The sequence below is a fragment of the Mauremys mutica genome, chromosome 8, assembly GCF_020497125.1.
Source record: "Mauremys mutica isolate MM-2020 ecotype Southern chromosome 8, ASM2049712v1, whole genome shotgun sequence".
Classification (NCBI taxonomy): domain Eukaryota; kingdom Metazoa; phylum Chordata; order Testudines; family Geoemydidae; genus Mauremys; species Mauremys mutica.
In genome coordinates this window covers 80,503,501-80,518,837 of record NC_059079.1, presented here as the reverse complement: position 1 = coordinate 80,518,837, position 15,337 = coordinate 80,503,501, and the positions used below count along the sequence as shown (strand labels likewise).

The 15,337-nt window shown below is 42.0% G+C and overlaps 1 protein-coding gene across 3 annotated transcripts in view; it reads left to right on the top strand.

Moving 5' to 3' along the window:
• Window positions 1-15,337, top strand: part of DOCK2 (dedicator of cytokinesis 2) — a 518,836-nt gene that overhangs the window by 469,827 nt on the left and 33,672 nt on the right. For all 3 annotated transcript variants that reach the window (XM_045027214.1, XM_045027215.1, XM_045027217.1), the window contains 6 exons: window positions 20-110; window positions 1,174-1,293; window positions 4,218-4,307; window positions 5,924-6,028; window positions 7,552-7,693; window positions 13,863-13,944. In XM_045027214.1, the coding sequence (XP_044883149.1) occupies window positions 20-110; window positions 1,174-1,293; window positions 4,218-4,307; window positions 5,924-6,028; window positions 7,552-7,693; window positions 13,863-13,944 (630 nt within the window). The remainder of the gene's footprint in view (window positions 1-19; window positions 111-1,173; window positions 1,294-4,217; window positions 4,308-5,923; window positions 6,029-7,551; window positions 7,694-13,862; window positions 13,945-15,337) is intronic.

Genomic DNA, 15,337 nt, shown 5'->3' with positions numbered 1-15,337 from the left:
TTTTCTTCCCTTGTAACAGATACTTGTATAAATTGCGAGATCTTCATTTAGATTGTGAGAATTACACAGAAGCTGCATACGCCCTTCTACTCCATACCTCGCTCTTGAAGGTTTGACTACTGAGTTCACATTTGAATGTATATAATGAGCTGTCACAATTTTCAGATTTAGAAATGTGTGTGTGTATAATCTGTTTTACACAACAAATCAAAGACTTTGTATTAATTATTTCATTAGGAGCAGTCTAATTTCCTGGTAGTTGAAAATACTAAGACATTTAATAAAAATTAGAGCATACTTACTGAGAAGAAATATTAGATGTTCTCAGCTGATGATTTAAAATTATGTATTGGTAATTAAAAATTGTGACAAAAATATAAAGATAGGATATGTGACTTTTGGAGCAATTAGCCCTCCATAATAACTGCATTTTTTCTGACCTTACTGTACTCACAATTTCCAAATTAGGGCTAGATTGGAAACCTACATGTAATATTGGGCCATAATTAAATTTGCCCCTGGCAGCTACTGCAATATGGGTATAGTAAAATGTTCATTTTAAATGACGGGGGTCACTTTTCAAATTATTCCCCCTGCCTGTTTTCTTAACTGATGCTTATTTTCACTACAGTCTAGTTAAGTAGCTGATGTGACCAATAGAGCTGGTTGGAAACTGTAATTTCTGTTCTGTGGGATATTCTATTTTTTTTTTAAATTCTAAATTGGTACATAACGCTCAAATTTCCAGAGAAATGAAAATTCTGAAAAAATGAAATTCAGGACCAGAAAAACATTTGTTTCATTAGTGACATTTCAATTCATTTTGTTTGACTTTTATATTCTATGTATATTACATATACATAATAAATTAATATCTTATTATGACAGAAAAATAAAAAAAAATGAAAATCTCAGAACAAAATGTTTTTACTTTTCCTCAACAGAGCATACCATCAGAATAGACATGATTCTGAACAGAAAACTGTTCCATTCAAAAAATGTTGACCAACCCTAGTTACCAACATGAAACAGTTATTCAGGAACATGTTGAAAAATTTGCATCCTTACCGTGGTATTTCCCTACTCTCTGGATGTTAGGGAAATACAGAAGAAACTTAACATTTTTTTTACTTTGCCTCCAAAAGTATGTGTTTTCTAATGTTTTTCTCACAGTGGTCCGATGAACAGTGTGCACCTCAAGTTATGCAAACAGAATTCCAGTATTCACAGACCCATCGACAGTTGAAAGAGAATTTGTATGAAAAAATTATAGAATACTTTGACAAGGGAAAGGTAACTGTTTTAACATTCTGACTTGTTACGTTATGCAACAGTGGCCTTTTGGCTATTGGGTAAAATCATTTTGGAAATGTGGGTCATAAGTAAAAAAAGGAGATTCATTATAGACAACTCCTTTTTAATAAATTTGTCATATAAATATACAAAGGAAGAAGGCTAATGTTTGAAACTGACATCCAGTCTAGTTTTTCTTAGCTCAGGCAAAACAATGAAATAGCATATGTTGCCCAACATAAATAAAATAAGTACAGACATGCAATGAATTTTCCTTTAACAAGAAACTGATAGTTAATTCAGTTCTTATTCTTCCATCACACTATCCTCTTCCTCAAAATACACAGGATATCTCAGAAAGACAGATGTGGTTTTAGACAAGTGGTCAACACACAAGTCATATGTAGGCTACTAAATATCTTTTTACAGTCTTGATCCTGCACCTTTTGATGTCCAATAGTAAAGGTCCCTTTGGCTCCATGATTGAACCTGTCATGGAGTGCTCTGAGGATTAGCTCTTGGGGCAGATGCCCCCTTCCCCAGTTTACACACCATCCTTCTCCCTCCCTCTTGCTCCAAGACCCATAGTAACCTCTTTGTGACTTAGCCTTCCAGCTAGGTCACTCAGCCTTCTCCCTTCCCAAAGTCTTTCAATGTCTCTCTCTGCATTAGCAGTCCCCCCATTCACTGCCATGGCCTCAGAGGCTCATAGGGTAACCCAGGACTGCCCTCTACTCCGGGTACTAGTCCAAAGGCCTTCAGCTCAGCAGTTCTGGGCTTTTCTCTTTCACCCTCACTACTCCTTCCCTGGACTGCTTCCTACACTACTGGGTTCCCATCCTTCCTCTCAGTGTACCAGCTCCAAACCCTCTTCCCAGGGAGTGACTGCCCTTATCCAGAAGCTGCAACCTAGCTTTATAGGCCTCACCTATTCCTGACCAGCTGTGCCTATTTTCAGTTAGTTCCCTGCTCCCTGGCTCCTCCTCCAGGTGCATCCTGTGGAGATAATTGGCCTACCTGGCTATCTCAACCCCTATCAAACCAGGGTGGGGTGGATACCCCATCATAGAACCCTTGAAAATGAGAATGAGCAAAGTACTGGACAATATAAGGTAGGGAATAATTTTGAAGTGGAAAACATTGAACATGGTGACCCTGTAAATCTTTTCTTAGGCCTGGTCTACATTGGGGGGGTTCGATCTAAGGTACGCAACTTTATTCGCGTAGCTGAAGTCGAAGTACCTTAGTTCGAATTACTTACCCGTCCTCACGGCGCGGGATCGACGTCCGCGGCTCCCCCGTTGACTCCGCCACCGCCATTCGCAGTGGTGGAGTTCCGGAGTCGACGGGAGCGTGTTCGGAGTTCGATATATCGCGTCTAGATGAGACCCGATATATCGAACTCCGAGAAATCGATTGCTACCCGCCGATATGGCGGGTAGTGAAGACGTACCCTTATTCTATGTCTGGGTGAAGCTCAGCTGATGTATGGCAAATACCATTTCTGATCTTCAAAAGAACATCTTCAATCCCACCTGTTGAATGATGCAGTTCACCTACAATGAGCAACCATTGCTCATTTACTTTTTCTTGTTCCACTGTTTGTCCTGAGCTGATACCAACTTGTTCCCCCAATGTTAGCCTTTTGGATAGGAAACTTCTAGTGCTTCTGCACTATCTCACTACTGTACTGTGGCACAGACAGTGCAGTGCTATTTAACTGTTATCTAGCAGTCTGTCTATATGCATTTGAAATAGTGAAAGTGTAGCAATACCTCTCCATACACCATAACCCTAGATATACAATAGCTTTAATTCTCTGGGAGGAGGGAATAGCTCAGTGGTTTGAGCATTGGCCTGCTAAACCCAGGGTTGTGAGTTCAATCCTTGAGGGGGCCATATAAGAGTCTGGGGCAAAAATCTATCTGGGGATTGGTCCTGCTTTGAGTAGGGGGTTGGACTAGATGACCTCCTGAGGTCCCTTCCAACCCTGGTATTCTATGATTTCACTTCAGCCAAGCTCTGTTGGACAGATTGCTGCAGGCAGCTGGTAACACCTCTCTGATTCAGGGCTGTCCAATCCAAGTGTAGGTTACAGATGTGCAGGACTGGCCTCAATTCATGAAACTGGCAGTGACCTTAATTCAGTGGAGGATCAGATATAGCAGAGCTTTCCCTGCCATCCCATCCCCAGCATATTCCCTCCTTTCCCTTGTCTGGGCTGGGGTAAGGGGTGTATTGTGCAGAAGGCAGCAAAGCCAATGTTCTGCTAGTGAGCAGTCTTTCTGCAGAGGGGAAATGTCCAGCTGCTTTAAAATCACTGTGTGAGGCTTACAGCAAAATGCCCTTAGCAGACTGGAAAATCTGGCTCACTATGTCCATTGCAGCATGCCTTCCTTCCAGTGTTTCTTCTTGAGACAGAAATTATGTTGTGAAGAATGAAATAAGTTGCTGTCTCGTGGGCAGGCAGTGGTTTGGTCTCAAGATCATTTAGCTGAAAAGGATATTTCACCTGAGCAAGGACTACTTATGGGACCATAGATTACAGGATTGGGCCCCTAGAAAGCACAATATAATGTGCAGGGAGTTTGTGTCTGAGCCCTTGGAGATGTTGTACCTATGTTTGGAGGATACTGAAAGGTCAGATGATTTTTGGTGGTGTTCTTGTAACTGTAACGGAGACTCACTTGTTCCTATCTATAATGAACCATAAAATATTTTTGCTCTACACATTAAGATGCTCTCCTGGAATTATGGGTGCCTTGAGTCTTCCATTCTATATGTGCAGTTAATAGATAACTGCAGCTTAGAGAGAGCCTAATCAATAAGGATACATAGTTAAATAGTGGTTCCTTAAAACCTTATTTGTTGGTATTCGATTGTACCTGTGTAATTTTACTTTAGAATATGTGGTTACTTTGCAGATGTGGGAAGAATCAATATCCTTATGCAAAGAGCTAGCAGAGCAGTATGAAATGGAAGTTTTTGACTATGAACTTCTAAGCCAGAACCTGGTAAGAACACACATAGCTCTCTAAAACATTTCAGGAACATAAATAAATATTTTTGAACTCTCAAATGGTATATAGGTAGACAAGTTTTTGAAGAGTCCATAGGAATTTGTGATCCATATTCATTTTTAGACTATTTCACATTCTTTACTTTGTCACCGATGATGCCTTGAAGTTTGACATATTAAATAATAAAGTTCCTGTGCTAAAAAGCCTTATAAAAGTGGTTAATTATTTTATATGTATGTATGCATATTTAATCATTTGACACTATTCTAGAGATAAGATTATATGAGACAAAGCAAATCCCAGGAGTGATTACCTTGCATTAATTGACTTGCAGAGTTTAAAAATTACCTAAAGGACATAAAATAGCCTTGTGCCCCTTTTTTTGTTCTTTTTAATGGTGTAGAAAGAAAAGATTTAAAATTCCCACCTCCCCCCCGCCATATGCTTTTGACATTAGAATTTCAGATCCTATCAAGCCTGAAAGAGTCTGTGGTGACTGGAGAACTACTGAAGTGGTGCCATCACAAGAGCCAATAGAATCAAAGCTGAGAAAATGAAAGAGGAGGGGATTTTTAGGCCGGCTGTTTAAACACTGTGTTTCGTTTTTAATCACACATATTTATCCTCAATAACTAATCCAATTTTTGAATAAAGAAGCCTTTTTTGAAGATTCAACACCTTTGCCATTTCAGTGAAGGTGTTAGAGCTCAAAATGAACACATACTTGAAGCTTCCAGGGGAGTCAAAACATGATATTCCTGAAATGTTTAAGGTGAAAAACAAATCTGGAGGAATCCTGACCACTCCTCACACATGCACCTTTTCAGGCTTCTTCTATATGTCATAAACCAAAAGATTATAACCTTTATTTAAAAAAAAAATCTTATGCAGACCACATTTACATAACCTAGATTAAATGCAATGTTATACTTGAGAACACAGTCAATAAAATGAAGCACTGTTCTCAACTCAGTATATTGTATGTACATCTGCCCCTTATTCACCACTTCTACTGTTATTCTGAACAGCTGGCCCAGTCCTCACCAAGCTATATTTAGGACATGAAACATTTTCAAGCTCATTATCTCACTAACCTTATCAATGAAAAAAAACAGGAGTACTTGTGGCACCTTAAAGACTAACAAATTTATTTTAGCATGAGCTTTCGTGAGCTAAAGCACGAAAGCTTATGCTAAAATAAATTTGTTAGTCTTTAAGGTGCCACAAGTACTCCTGTTTTTTTTGCGGATACAGACTAACACGGCTGCTACTCTGAAACTTATCAATGAAGTTCAACTAGCTACTATGGATCCTACCTAGTATAATTCTGAGGTGTTTGACAGCTTGTTTCCACACTTGTTAATTAGGGATTACCTGACTTTGCATACATTTTAAATTGTTTGACCCCATTTAATTTTGCTGTGTATTATACAGTACTTACATAAACAATTTAAAAAACAATTAATGTGGCACAAGAAAACTGTGTAAAGAGTGACTGAATGCTATATTTTTAAAAAGATATTCCAGTAATAAGTTAAATATAGAAACCATTTTCCTTGAAGTATTATGATTCTGAAACAACAAGACTGAAATATCATTTTTGCTTTCAGATTCAACAAGCTAAATTTTATGAAAACATCATGAAAATTCTGAGGCCTAAACCAGATTACTTTGCCGTTGGATATTATGGCCAAGGATTTCCCACATTTCTCAGGGTAAGTCTCTCTACTTTGTATGTATATTTCTCCTTCAACTATTTTTTTTCCATATTCATAAAAACACCACTGCACTCTACTGGTAAAAATGTACTTAGTCTCTGGGGAAAACTGATCTTCATTTAATCCTGCATTGGCACCAGATTTCACAATTCTCTGAAGTATTACTTGTTATAATAGCACATTAAAGCCTTCCCAGATGGAAATGTGTCTAAGTTGATTGTGTCTTTATTCTGATTTCCCTTGTAGACTAGAATACCCTCATAGTAGTAGTGATGGAGTAAAAAGGCCGCATGCTGAATCCTTACAAGATATTATAAGTAGGCAGAGGCTGCCCAAATGGTACAGATTACACAGACTAATGAAGGTACAGGGTACCAGGAAACAATACAATGACATTTGGAGTTCATATCAAACCTTAAAATCTAGTTCATTTTCACACACACTTGTAATTTTTGGTAGCTCTCATTATGAGCGAACAAAAGATGACATCTGAACTGCTCCTTAGCTACACCTGAAGGATGCAGGTCCACACTTCTGGGGGCTTGTCAGAGAGACAAGAGATAACCTAAGCTTTCCATGCACTAAGTCTACAGTGCTCCAGGACATGAAACACCTAACTGGTCGTGTGGACCCTGCAATTGCACACTAAGAGTATATCTACACTGCAGCTGGGAAACAAGCCTCTCAGCCCATATAGGGAGACTGGTGCTAGCTCCACTCAAGCTAGTGCACTAATAGGAGCACGGATATTGTGGCTCCAGCAGAGACTTGGGCTAGGGTGAAATACACCCTCATGTTTGAGGAGCAATGCAATGCCTCCCTTCACCAGTTCAGCCTTACAGTCTGATTTTACGTGGAGGACATTCAGTAGAACCCCTGCAGAGGTGAGAATTTCACCTTATTTTTAGGTTGTAGGTGTAAGGTATTTAGGTTAAAGTATTTGACTACTCACCTTAATTTAATTTAATAATATGAATTTTCCCACTGCTTCAAAAATTAACACTGAATGGGTGTGTTTCACATATTTATAAGGACACCTGCTTCTTCCCTTCCTGATCTCGTCACACCAAGTACACTGAACGACAGACAAGAACTCCTTGGAATTGACTGTGCCGTAAATGAGAAGTTTATAATACTGGGGGAGAAGGATGGGGAGAAGAGAATTTATACATATATTATAAAGCAAGTCTCTTTCATAAAGGGGAAAGAAGAAAAGGAATATTAATATTTCACCCACTTCCCCATTGCCTGTTTAATTACTACTGTAAAGGCACATTCTGAATTCAGCCTTTTTTCCCTCTTTCTGTCTCACACCATGAAGTATTTTCTTTGGGGAATCAGTGACACTTTCCTGGAGCTAATGGAAGTGGGTTATAATCAATTTTTTATATTTCTGAAACAATTAGAGGCCCCTATCAGGTTCAGAGACCCCACAGTGCTAGGCCCTGTGCAAACACACACACAAAGCCCCTGCCCCAAAGACTTTCTAGTCTAAGAAATCTAGTATTTGTCTCTTGCAGAACAAAGTGTTCATCTACCGTGGGAAAGAGTATGAGCGGAGAGAAGATTTCCAAGCACAGTTGATGAGCCAGTTCCCAAATGCAGAGAAGATGAACACTACCTCAGCCCCTGGAGAGGATATGAAAAACTCTCCTGGTCAATGTATCCTTAAAGATAGGAATTTACAGAATAAGGAAAAAATTGTTTTGTCAAGGGAGTTTGATAGCAACACTGTTGAAGTTCATGGTTCCTGTGAATCATGGTATGCAGCAATGACAATCACTGTTACTGAGATTGTCTCTCGGGGACTTGATCATTCAATGTTCTGAGTGTCTCGTGAGGTGCTGAGCATCCTCAAATCCTCTTAACAATGAAAAAACAGAATTGAGCTGCTTTGCTTGCCTGTAGATGTACTTGGTTCAGACCATTTTGCCAGTATTAGTAAGCAGATGTGGCTTCAAGACATACAAGGCTGGATGGAGAAAAGTTGTTCTCCCTTGCCAGAGAGGACAGGACAAAAGGCAATAGGTTCAAACTGCAGCACAGCAGATTTAGATTGAATCTCAGGAAAATTTCCTAACTGCAAGACTGGTAGGACCATGGTACAGACTGCCTCGGGAGGTTGTGGAAGCTCCTTCACTGAAGGTTTATGAAAGGAGGCTGATAGCTATCTGTGTTGAATGTTTTAGACACAACAAATCCTGCATCTTGGCAGGGGATTAGGCTAGATGACTCTTGCAGTCCCTTCTAATCTTATGATTCTAAGGTGGAGTTATGTTAAGTAGGAAGGTGCCTACAGGCAAGGGGCTCCTGTACAGTAGTATGGTGTAAATCTGTTGATTGAGGCAGTGCAGCACTGTGAACTAAATCACTATAAAATGATTTTATGGAAAGGCATGTGTTCAGCACGTGTGTGCAGTACCATGTACAGTAACTTCACATTGTAGTTATTTTCCTGAAAAATGTGACTTTAAGTGAAACAATGTTAAGCGAATCCAATTTCCTCATAAGAAGGAATGTAAATGGGGGGGTTAGGTTCTAGAGAATTTTTTTTTTTTGCAATACAGTACAGTACTATAGTTGGGAGGTGCCCCCACCTTACCCCACACAGGCACAACCCACTGGCACTGGACACAATGAGGCAGGCAAGGAGGCTGAAGGTGCGGTAGGCTAGGAGAAGCACATTGCACAGCAGCAGCAGCAGCTTCCCCTACTCTGCAAGCACCAGGGGCGGGGGGCTCAACCCTCGGCCTGCCCACGCCATCCCTTTCCCCAAGCCTCCACCCTTGACCCACCTCTTCTCCCCCCCTCCTTTAGTCTGCACGCCACGTCCTCGCTCCTCCCCCCTCCCTCCCCTGCCTCCTGCCCGCGGCAATCAGCTGGCTTGCGATGTTCAGGGGGCAGGAGGGAGGGGGAGCCTGAGCGCTGTCCTCGCTCCTCCCCCTTCCCTCCTGAACACTGCAAGCCAGCTGATTGCCGCGGGCAGGAGGAGGAAGGCACTGATCCGCGGGGTCTGCCGGCAGGTAGGAGATGCTGGGGGGGCGTGTAGGGGACCAGGCAGCCAAACAACATTATAGTGAAGCATTGCACAACTTTAAATGGAGCATGTTCTGTAATTGAGCAGGGACGTAAGAGTGAAACAATGTTAAGCAAGAGGATGTTAAGTGGGGAGTTACTATACACAACTCCCGTTAATGTGAACAGCAATTGTATGTCTAATTCCCTTCACATCGTGCTGAAAACAGATTGTGTCAACTTTCTGTGGATAGGACTGTCTCGTACTCTGTGTCTCTACAGCACCTAGCACCATGGGCCTCTTGTTCTGTTGTGGAACTTCACACTGCAACCAATGGTAAAACTCCCATTGGTTTCAATAGGAGCAGAGTTATGCCAACATTGATGGTTCTTAAAAATCCCACCCTAAAACTTCAAAAGTTTTGGTCTAAGTTTAGGAAAACAAAAATCTGCAAATGTTTGCGGGTACATATGACCTGGTGGGGTTTTTTTTTGTTTAAACTAGCTAACTTGCCTAAGTACACTGGTCTGAACTGGAAAAGCGAAAGGAAGAACAGTGAGCGATTAACTAGAGCAGGAGTTCCCAAACTTGGTTCGCAGCTTGTTCAGGGTAAGCCCCTTCCTGCAGCTCCCATTGGCTGCGAATGGCGAACCGTGGCCACTGGGAGCTGCGAGTGGCCGTACCTGCGGATGCTCAGGTAAACAAAGCGTCTCACAGCCCATCAAGGGCTTACCCTGAACAAACCGCGAACCAAGTTTGGGAACCCCTGAACTAGAGGTTGCAAATTGAAGAAAAATATATTATGTTCTGAACTGGTAATAGATAGAAACTGCATTGACCTTGAAAAGAGGGTGATGCTAACAGTCATAACCTGTGTGGAACAGACAAAATAAGATGGACATGATGTTCCACTGACTATTATTAGTTCAGACAAAATCTGAAACCTGCATTGCTTTACATTCCTCACAGGACTGAGCACCAGCAAACATTGTTATTTTTTTCTGGATGTGCAACAGATGCACTGTATGACCTGGAGCAAGTTGCTTCCCCTCTTTGTCCCTCAGTTGTAAAAAAGGAGAGTAAGGATTTTTTTACCGCACAGGAGAACTGTGAGGATGAATTCCTATTGTTTGGCAAGCACTTTGAGAGGCTCAGTTGGAGGGCTGTCAGTGCAAAGTGTTGTTATTAAATACAATTCATGCATGTGGGCTGTCTGTAACATCCGATGTTATGAACTGCTAAATTTAGTTAATATGGTGAGAAAGCACATGAATTATCAGTATTATTTACATCTTTCCAATATGTCTTGGTTCTTTTAATTCCCAGGATATTTCTGAATTATAAGAAAAGGCAATATTTTGTTGAAACATCATAAATATAAATGTTTCACTATTCAGTTAGTTATTTTGTACTATGCTTTTTAATGGCCCGACTCGCTTACTGAACATGCACCTAAAGTCTTGTAACCATTATGCATATCTTTTAAGAATACTTCAGAACAGGTTGTCGAGATATCATCTGTTCCTTTCTCAGTCCCAACACTCATGGGGGTGGAGGGGAAGCACTTAAAGAGAAGCTCTTATTGTACTTCATTTATCCTCCACCCTCTCTTCAAAAAACATACTTTAGCGTACAGATGTGATGGCTTTTGAAATCCACTCCACCTTTTGCCACCTGCTGGGCATCATTTCCGAAGTCTATTGTAAGAACCAAACACTCTTCATTTTTATTTGAACAGTATATTGTAATTGTCCTCAAAAGCAGCACACAACAATGATTGGAGCTACATCGGCTGGCTTCCTAGAACTGCTTGTAAATAAATCATGCACATGCTTTTCTAACACTTGAAATCTAAGTTTAAATCTTCTTAGTTACTGACACATGTCTTGTCTCACCAGCTTGGGTATTTTCTCTCCTTCTCAAAAAACACACCGGTGGCACAGTGACATAATTCTGAACAATACTCTCCCTTCATCCCCAAAATGTACCTGTACTGCACTTAGGGCTTGTCTATATAATTAGTTAGTGCTCACCAGCATGTTGTGCACTAACTAGCCAGGTGGATTCTGATGCATGCTAAAAGTTTCCTAGTTGTCCTGTGGTACTATGTTAACACACACTAGGAAACTTGTGCTGCACACCAGCAGGGTCCACACAGGCCAGTTAATGCACAACATGCTGGTGTGCACTAAAATTTCTACCCCAGTTGGTGCTGCACTAACACATCTTGTAGACAAGCCCTTAATGTTTGTAATGCCGTCGTTGGACTTGGGGTTTTTTGTTTGTTTTTTGTTTTGATGAAAGGCAAAACTATTGAGCAACATGAGTACATCTGAAAACTCTGGAGGAGACTTTTCATTGGAGTTCAGCTCTCCAGAATTGACAGGGAGCTGCGGCACCAGCAATATCTGATGGAATTCAGCTTCAGAGAGTGATAATTTCATAAAAGTGACAAGCGCCTATTTACGTGACACCTCCGTTTCCAGTTTCACATATATAGGCTGTTTCTCTGCCAAGGCTTGTATGCCCACCCTCTCTCTCCCCCAGTTCTGGGGCACTCTGCCTATTTTAGTCTTCCTTCAAGGTCACACACAATTTACCTTTACCAACTTGGCATTGTAACAACAGTGGTGAGCAATGGCATTGGCTACCTTTAAAGTGGCAGGTTGTCTATCAGGTGGCATTCCTGTCTTTTACAGGCTTTTCATTCAAAACCTTCATTCAAGGCCACATGCATGACCTTTGGGAACACTGTTCTGATTGAAAGTGCCCTTGTACACCACCTGCCCTTTATAGATCCCACTGTCATTCCTTATGTCACCAGGCAGTGGCGCCATGGCTGTGAGGGTTCCTAGCCTTTGGAATGTGCTACATCATCAAATCCATCTCAGATCGTCATGCTCCACTTCATTTTGAAAAGGACTTAAAGGTATTTTGTTGTTTGGAATGTTCCTGGTAGATCGCTCACTTCTTGACTCCTTTTCCTCATGTTCTCATCTGGACCATTAGAGAGCCACGGGATTGGATCCGGATTCAAATGTCCCCAGGATTCACTGTGGGTGAGCAAAGGGTAACCAAAGGATCAGATATTATGGTTTAAACCCAGGATTATTTTATCGCCTTTTTAAATCTGTGTATTTATTATTTGTAGGCTTCCCTATGGCAGTCATCTTTATAGTATATGAGTACCTCACATACATTCTTGATCTTCACACTCTAGTGAGGTAGGGAAGTAATATTACCTCCATTTTACAAATGGGGAACTGAAGCACAGAGAGACAGACAGACTTGCCCAAGATAACACTGGAACCCCGATCTCATGAGTCCCAGTCCAGTGTCTTAATCACTAGACTATATTTCCTCTCTACGGGTCAGAGTCTGACATCCTTGCTCAGAAGATCAACTTACACCTAGGTAGATCCATTTAAATGAATGGGGCTAGTCACAGAGCAAGGCACAACTACACATAAGGAAAGATGGCAGAATCTGACAGTAAGTGCTTGAGTGAAATGTGTAAGAATATGATTTATGCCCATGCAATACTCTACTGGAACTAAGCACCCACTTATAAAATGGAAATCTAAGACACAAGTGATACTGTGGCAGGGTGGATTAGGTCTGGAGGCCCCATGGCCCTGCATCACCCTGCCCCAGAATAGAGCAGTGAGAAGTCCTCCAGGCAGCCTAGAGGGGGCTGCTGGAGTGACCAATAAGAGGCCAGAAGGGCCAGATAAAAGGCAAGTAGGGAGCAGAGCCTTCAGTTGCTGTGTGGAGCTTGATCAGAGAGGACCAGGTGCCTGGCTGGCTAGGGGAACAGCAGGACTGCAGATAACTCACTGCAGAGTGCTCACCAGACACAACTGGGCCCAGCGGAGGCTGCCAAAGACCAGGTGCCTGGTTGGATGGATAGAGTAGCAGCAGGACCATGAAAAGGTCAGTGCAGGCAGGCTGAGCCCAGGGGACTGATCCCAAGACCTGGCCAGACCAGGTGAGGGGCCCTGAGATGGGCCCTGCTCGTTTTTGTTACAGACTGAGCCCAGGGAGGGCTGCTGAAAAAGACACCAGCTAAGGGTACCGAAATGGGCTCCGGCTGGGTAGATGAAGAAGGCAGTATCTCAGGGAAGAAGCCTAAGAACTATGGTGCCATATCAGGGTTGTGATAAGAACTCAGGACTGTATACTCCGGAAGAGGGGACAGTGTGTGTGGCTCAGCCAGAGGGCTGAGCTGCCAAAGACTAGCTGAGAGAACCAGTGTCCGGGGTGGGGTGCTTGCACCACCCTGATGTAAGACCGAAAAAGAAAAGCAGGCTCACACTGACCTAACCGAGGGAAAGGGGGCCATCCACGAGAGGTGGGGACCCCCCCCCCGGGAAAGAACTGTGTGTGTGTGCACTATTGGCCAGAGAATAGGGGCCATGCACAGGAGGCGGGTGCCAACCCTGTTACAGACACAGTCATTTGGACAAAGATCTAAAACTTGAAACATCATGACATTTTGTCAATCGATGCCACGCGCTATGCCTATGTCAAAGTTAAGTAATGAAAATATTTGTATCAAATAGTCTTTGTTTTGTAATACAATAAACTATTCAGTGTGATAAATTAACTCACAGGCACTCTAACCTAACAGTAAACCTACTCAGATAACTGATACCGTATTGTATATATCTCAAAATTAGTCTGTTTTTTCAGTGTTAACACTAAATATTTCCTCTCTAGAATAAAAATCTTAGGAAGATTGCTCTTGGACAATATGTTCTTTGTTTTCCAGGCTACATAATATCTTTCATATGTCCTTAACCTGTGTGATTTTAGACATTCAGTGCTTTACTGTGCAACCAGTTTTGGAGGAGCATACCAGATTCAAAAATAAGCCAGTACCAGATCAAATAATAAAGTAAGTTTATTTTTGTTGGATAAATGTTACCATAAAAGATGTGAGAGTCTGGGTTAATAGTCTAAAGAGAACTAATTAGTTTATTAATACAGCCAATTTATTGGTGAGCCAAAGTGCATTCACTTATCTCAATTACTAAATTTATTTTTCCTGACATTTCAGAGACCCTCATCAGCTATCTAAACACTACCGTATGCTTACAGAAAAAGCCCAACTTACTCTGGCTATGCGGCCAAATTCTGTTCTAATATATACGCACTGCAGCTTCATTGATTTCAGTGGGACTGAACGTTTGTGTGCCAGGGTAGTGTTTTGCCACAGTCTGCTTTTCTTCTCCCTAAAACACAGGTCTCAGCCTCTTATCCCAGTTCCCTGGGGAAATTGCAGGGGATGGAGGATGGTTTTTTTTTTTTCTAGAACAGAACATGAATTTGTATACTTGTTTGACCTCCAAATCAATGCCACTGTTTTTGCTAATACACTTCCTCACAGCCTATAAGGTGAGGTGCAATGGGAATTGGAAGCAAACAAATGTTAGTTCCTTCAAATTCTCTCCGGACACTGCTTATTTAAAGCATTGGCTAAGAGCAGCAGCAGTAGGGAACTAGGGATAGGTTTAGATTAAAAGAAGATCTACCTGGCTCATAGCAATAACCACCTAAACAAACACACACAGGTGAGCACTGGGGGCAGCAGAACCAATATTAGTAGAGGAGCAGAGGCAGGTCAAGTTTAAAAACTACTTTATATGCCATTGTAGCCTCAGGGGCATTGCTCCTCTCCCTCTCTTCCCAGTGATGTCACCTCTGGTGGTTTCAGCAACACCAAGACAGCATCTCTACAACTGCTGCCTTTCTGTTCTTCCACCATGCCTAATTCAGAGAGCTGTGGAGCTCCAGGAACAGTGACACCACTCATCCTGCTTGCCCTTCCTGCCTGAGACAGCTGCTGTCACCTCTGAACATTAAAACTCACTAGTGTTTGCATGGCACTCTCTTACTTTCTATAATTTTCCCAGCATGTCTACTCGTAATTATTTTTGGGTCCTTCCTAACACCTTCCTTCCCTGCGTATCCTCTCCTGAGCAATACTCTCATCTGGCTCTTCCCTCAGAAGCCTGCTCCCTGAGTTCATAGACTGGGGAGGGAGAATCCTGCTGCCACCTGGTGCCCCAGGGTGTGTGGATCTTCCTCCTAAGTCCAAGTCTGGATTGGATTCACAGACCTCACCTCCCTCCGTACCAAGTTGCCGGGGATTCACAATGCTCCTGGGAAGTCTTTTGTTCCCGGGGCCTGGCTCCATCCCTCGAAAACTCTTCCTTCCCAGAAACACACCTGAGTCCTGATGTCCCACATGTTAATCATCTAGCTGATCCAGTTTCAGATCTCTTATT